The 5,618-nt window shown below is 42.3% G+C and overlaps 2 protein-coding genes across 4 annotated transcripts in view; both read left to right on the forward strand.

The window, feature by feature from the left end:
• Nucleotides 1-628, forward strand: part of znf280d (zinc finger protein 280D) — an 18,116-nt gene extending 17,488 nt beyond the window's left edge. For 2 of the 3 annotated variants that reach the window (XM_005741643.1, XM_005741644.1), the window contains exon 18: nucleotides 83-628. In XM_005741643.1, the coding sequence (XP_005741700.1) occupies nucleotides 83-461 (379 nt within the window). In that variant the 3' untranslated portion in view covers nucleotides 462-628. The remainder of the gene's footprint in view (nucleotides 1-82) is intronic. The other variant, XM_005741645.1, reaches the window with a different exon arrangement.
• Nucleotides 629-2,345: 1,717 nt separating this feature from the next.
• The window catches only part of mns1 (meiosis-specific nuclear structural 1), a 4,127-nt gene continuing 854 nt past the window's right edge, over nucleotides 2,346-5,618 (forward strand). Inside the window, exons 1-8 of the mRNA XM_005741692.1 lie at nucleotides 2,346-2,588; nucleotides 2,707-2,916; nucleotides 4,089-4,216; nucleotides 4,335-4,437; nucleotides 4,613-4,842; nucleotides 4,993-5,209; nucleotides 5,287-5,394; nucleotides 5,540-5,616. Coding sequence (XP_005741749.1) covers nucleotides 2,586-2,588; nucleotides 2,707-2,916; nucleotides 4,089-4,216; nucleotides 4,335-4,437; nucleotides 4,613-4,842; nucleotides 4,993-5,209; nucleotides 5,287-5,394; nucleotides 5,540-5,616 — 1,076 coding nt within the window. The 5' untranslated portion in view covers nucleotides 2,346-2,585. The remainder of the gene's footprint in view (nucleotides 2,589-2,706; nucleotides 2,917-4,088; nucleotides 4,217-4,334; nucleotides 4,438-4,612; nucleotides 4,843-4,992; nucleotides 5,210-5,286; nucleotides 5,395-5,539; nucleotides 5,617-5,618) is intronic.

A 5,618-nucleotide genomic window follows, 5' to 3' on the forward strand; every position in this document is an offset into this window, starting at 1 on the left:
AAATTGTTGGTAGAAAATGCATGCTAGCTGAACGTCAATCTGAAGTACGTCGTTATAATGCCGTCTTCTTCCCTTCACACAGGCAGCTCATCGTGGGGCAGCCAGCCAAAGTCCAAGTGTACGTCTTGACAGCCTCACCTGCTCAAAAACCAAAGGAAACGGACCCAAAACAAGCTGAATGTGTCTCATCTGGAGGTGCAGCCATCGGCACTGTTGACAAACCAGAATTAGAGTCGCCGTTACCAGCAGGAGATCAGAAGGAGATTTCCACAGGAACAAGTGTTATCCAGGCTTCCTCTGAAGGTGACTCAAAGACGTCGGTGCTGCCCGCTTTACCGTCTTCCAGCACACCTGACCTCTGTGACGAGATCTCAGAGAGCAGAGATGAGGAAGATCAGCGTCCCGACTCTGTGTCTGCGGCAGAGAGTGCGACTGTGGACCAGCAGCCTCAGTCAGATTAAACCTGTACAGACTAACTAAACAATGACTTCACGTTATTCAGAAAACACCTCACCAGTGTTTCTCTTACAGACATCAAATTTATGATGTTGCTTTGGCTGTTTTGCGGATTCCTGACAGTTAAATGGAAACTAGATGTAAAACGTCTTTATATTTGTGAATAAAAAAATAAAAAAAAGTAGATCCAGTAAAGTTTTATTTACCCTGCAAAGTTGATCAGGAGTATTCCCACTAAATATTTTTGATTCATTTTATAAGATCCTCCCAACACACAAAGTGTCTGGCGCCCTGCCGGCCTAAAGAGGGCAGTGATTGTCAAAAAATGTTGACACATAAATTTGTCAAGACCACCAGATTTCCTTAAAAAGAAATCCCACTTCACGGCACAGAATGCTCAAATTACTTATACCAAATTTCTGCATGTAGTCCTCCTAAAAGTTTGCCTGCAAAAATATTGTAATTACTGAATGTTTAAGCAGCTTGGGCCCATCCATAGGTTTTCCTGGTGTTTTGTATTAATTAGGATAGGAGGAAGAGGATCAAGGAAGTGAGAGGCAGTCAGTGTTTTGGGGTTTTAATGTGTGGTTGCTACTATTGTGTATGTGCTTTTTATTTCCTTTCATTTTTTATTTGTAATGAACCTCAAAGCTGCTCCCTTTATATAGAGTCAGGTTGCTGTGCAGCAAGTGTAAAAATGTTAAAGTGATGTAGCACATATTTACCTTGATCACCTGCTGGTTTTAAGTAAGTTTATCAACACTAAGACATCTGATTTAAACCATTAGGAAAATACGTGGAATGTTGGTTTTTTGGGGGGGGTTCCCTCCCCACATGGAAAGTGATCTCAGCTCTGAAAGGTTTGCGTTTTAAAGGTGAACATAACCTGAATATTTTAGCATTGAGTGAAAGATTAGGTAGATTTCACTGTGTTAACTGAGTTGACAGCTCCAGCTTATAAAATAAATACCTTTGGATTAGGTACTAGATGGGTTTTGATTTACAATTACTGGGGGGGGGGGATCTGGAAATATTTTTTACAATACTGTGTGTTTGTTTTACTTGGCTTGAAATGTCAGAAGGTTTGTTTAAAAAACAAAAAAACGATCTTTCACTTGTACAGTACAGCAAGTTTGTAAATGCATCTATGTCTATTAAGGCGCTATAAATGTACCCCCATCCAACCTGTTTTTAATACATTCCTATAAAACTATGGTTCCCCTTAGAACACATTTTCCTCTGATCAACATTCTTGGCTTAGATCCAAGTGTTCCCCTTCTTTGTTATGTAAATAAATCTTTAATACAAGCCAGTTTGAGTGTGATTTGTTTGTTGGCCACATACACCTCTTTTAATCAAGGAAATATTTTGATCTTGAAGCTAGTGGTGAGATTTCTTTAGGAGGAAAACTAAAAAGACATACATGGAAAAAACATTTGTAGTCACTTTGGTCAGACTTGTTACTATGAGCAGGGCTGGACTGAGACAAAAATTGGCCCTGGCATTTATGGTTCTCATCTCTTCCTCACTTCTTTACAGCTAGTGCTTGCAGCAGCAGCCTCCTGTGGTAATGAGACCTCGCTACTAGTTGTTGTTGGTACTACCGTTCACAGTGTTCCGAGACCTAATCAAAAATTAATGAAACTAAAATGGAAAAAGCAATGCATCTCCTAAAGCTAACCTCAGCTGAAAACAACTGAAAACTAAAACTCTAAACTGATAGCAAAAGTATTCCTATATCAAATATTAACGTGGAATCTATTGTTCTTTTCTTCTGACAATTTATTAGACACATTGTTAACACTGTGATAAACATTCACCTGCCTTCAGAAGTGCGTCAGTTATTCATGGCGTGTATCCTAGAAACAATCCTCCATCCTGAAACCGCTTTGAGTTTCCCGGGCCTGACGTCACTGCCAACGCTCACTCATTGGCCCAGTTTAGGAAGACCAAGCGTTCCCAGGACAACAAAACGCTAAACAACTGACCGAGGTAACCTGCGGCAGCTACTGACCCGCTCAGAAACACCGAGGATTAACATTCGCTTCAGTACATTCGAAGTTTTCTGCGTTAAAGAAAGTTAAAGGCTTGAGTTGAGAAAGCGGGAATCCAGGAGAAGAACCTCAAACATGGTAAATCCTAGAAGCGAATTTAACGTTAGCTTGGCTGCTAGTTCACGACCTCAAAGTTAACATAACGCCGGTTTCTGGTCACGTGTTTTCTCCTCCCGTGTTATTGTTGTGGACACAGAGTGGTAACAGGATGTACAGCCACCAGCAGAGGTTAATGGCTCAGCGGCGGGTCCAGGAGCAGCACCGGCAGCAGGAGGCCCAGCGGGTGGACAGAGAGCGGCAGGTCCAGGCCAGCCTGAGGGAGGAGGAGGGCTTCGAGAGGAGGAGGTACCTGCGACAGGTGCAGCAGGAGCTCAAGGAGAAGCAGATAGAGAGCGCACTGCTCAAGGTTTGTGTGTCTGTTTCGGGGGTGACAATTGACATTTAAGCACGCTCTATTCGGTTTTATTTTTCTGAATATATTGGTTTTCACTTTTACAGGTGAGAGATGGATCCATTCTGAAATCTGGTGAAATTTTTAATCAGAAAAATCCTTTCAGCATAATAGCAAATACTTCAAATGAAAAACTAAATAAAATTCTTCTGGAATTAATTAAAATGCATGTAAAGTATCCAAATGAAACTAAATAAAGCAGTAGTTGTTTTTCCTTGCAGCATAAATAAAGTAATGGAATACATCTAGTATAAAGGCATAGAATAAGAGATTTTGAGACCATCTCCATTTACATATATAATCTTCTTCTTTCACTGTTCCCATCACCACAGTGGATCAACTCCTATCTCACCATAGCACCAACCCCCCCTCCTTAATTATAGCCATGAATTCCCCCTAAGATCTTCCTCTTTTCCTCCTTCTTAGCAGCTCCATCTTCAACATCCTTTGTCCAGTATATCCAATGTCCCTCCGCTGCACCTGTCCAGACCATCTCAGCCTCACCTATTGGAATTTGTATCCAATTTCAGATCTAATATATTTTCCATTTCTGATTTTACATCAGACCAGTATCTTTGCAGCTAAACTCTTTACAGTCCAAAATAAGACATACTTTTTAAAGTATTGACCAAGTCTTGATCGGATTAAGATGTGAGGAGTTTACTGTCCATGGATCCAAAATGTTAATTCAACTAAAAATGTTAATTTTAATGCCTTGTGACTTGATACTTCACCATACTGGAAAATTCAAAGGTTGTTCCCAGATTTCTGCTTGATTACTAGAAGAACTTGTTCTTTGAGTTTGTTTTTAGTATAGTTAATCCTTAAAAAGCCAATACTGACAGTGCTGACAGAAACAGTGCCTATTGGGCACAGACTCAAGCCCCTAGAGCATCAGGGGGCACTTTGTCTTATCCTTGAGTTAAAATTATATGATATTTACCCCTAGAAAGAAATACAGAACAAAAGATCACAGAGAGACAGCAGCACATGTTTGTGGCCAGGAGTTCTTTTGTTTCATAATCAATAACTGACTACAGATTTTAGATCCAAACTTTGAAAAAATATCCCTCTGACACTTTTCTCTTATCTGAGCTTTAAATGTGATAAATAAATGTGATTCGCAGGCAGAGGAGGATCGAGTTAACCGGGAAAAGCAGCTTGAACAGGAAGAGAGAATGGCCAGGGAGCTGGCCCGCATCAACCACAATAAGCAGAAAGAGGAGAAAATGAGGCAGTATATCAAAGAGAACAGGTACACACACACACTGACCTCGTTACCCTGACTTACTGGAGGCTCTGGGTCAGTAAACAAACACATTTGACATTTGTCACTTTCTGCCTATTAAATATTTTCTCTGTGTATTTTTCAGCACGGAGCTTCGAGAGCTGGAGTTGAAGCTGAAGTCTGCGTACCTGAACAAGGACAGAGCCGCACAGATTGCTGAGCAGGAGGCCATGAGGTTTGAGACAATGGTGAGTCCTGAGGGCAGACTTTCTTTGAATATAACAAATACTCTTGAAGTGTGGAAATTTTAACAGAAAACACCCAAAACTCTCCCCACCCAAAACTACTACTTTTGGGTAAGTACAAAGAATACAAAGGCTGCTCTGAAGTCTGTAGGTTGTATAAATATGATGTGTCTTTTAGCGGGAAGAGGCAGACTACGCTCGCAAGATGAGGAGCGACCGGGAGCGGGTAGCCATTGAGCAGCAGAAGCTGCAGCAGAAGCGCCAGGAGGAGATGGTGCAGTATCAGAAAGAGCTGGAGCAGCAGCTCATGGAGAGGGAGCGCAGGAGACAGGAAGCGTATGAGGAATTCCTCAAAGAGAAGCTCATGGTGGACGAGATCGTCAGGAAGATTTACGAGGAGGATCAGACGTGAGTTGCTACTAATTCATAATCTCTTCATGGTTAGTTAAAAAAATACCTGCAAAAAACAATAGCAAGTGTCTCAGACAACAGCTTCCTTCTAAACAGGATGCAGAGGTAGCACAGGATGAGTGACTTTTTGAAATGTTTTCCTGAAAGGGAGCGGCAGCTGAAACTGGAGAAAGTCCGAGCCACTCAGCAGCATATCGAAGAGTTCAAGAGACAGCAGGCCGAGTGGAGGCGCATGGAGCGAGAAAGGATGGAGGCCGAGAACCGGCGCATCATGGAGTTTGCCATGCAGCAGCAGCACATGGAGAAGGACAGGATAGCCAAGCTCAAAGAGAGAGAAGAGGCGAAGGAGCATCTTCATAAATTGGTGAAGACTCTCGGCTTCTTAACTCTTTGGTGACGACGCCGGAGTGCATCTGTAACTAACGTCTCTGTCCTCTGCAGCTCTGCGTGAAGATTGAGGAGGAGCGGCAACAGCGTGAAGAGATGGAGCGCGTTCGTCAGGAGCTTTATTTGGAAGAGCAAGAAGAGGCTAACAGGCAGAGAGAAATCGTAAGGAGCTTTACTCTGCCCAGCTTCCTTCCACAGGAAAAAGAGTGTTATGTTGCGATTTTGAATTGACTGTATGGAGTGAATGCTTGTCTGATTCTCTGTGTGACAGACTGGTGACACTCGCTCTTACTCTTTTGTGTAACAGGAGGAGATGGAGAAGAAAATCAGACAGAGGCTGATGATGCAACAGACCTTCCAGGAGCAGCTGGCTTTCAAAGAGATGC

This window comes from Pundamilia nyererei, unplaced genomic scaffold, assembly GCF_000239375.1.
Source record: "Pundamilia nyererei isolate P.nyererei 1_Seehausen unplaced genomic scaffold, PunNye1.0 scaffold00112, whole genome shotgun sequence".
In the NCBI taxonomy this organism is placed as follows: Eukaryota; Metazoa; Chordata; class Actinopteri; order Cichliformes; family Cichlidae; genus Pundamilia; species Pundamilia nyererei.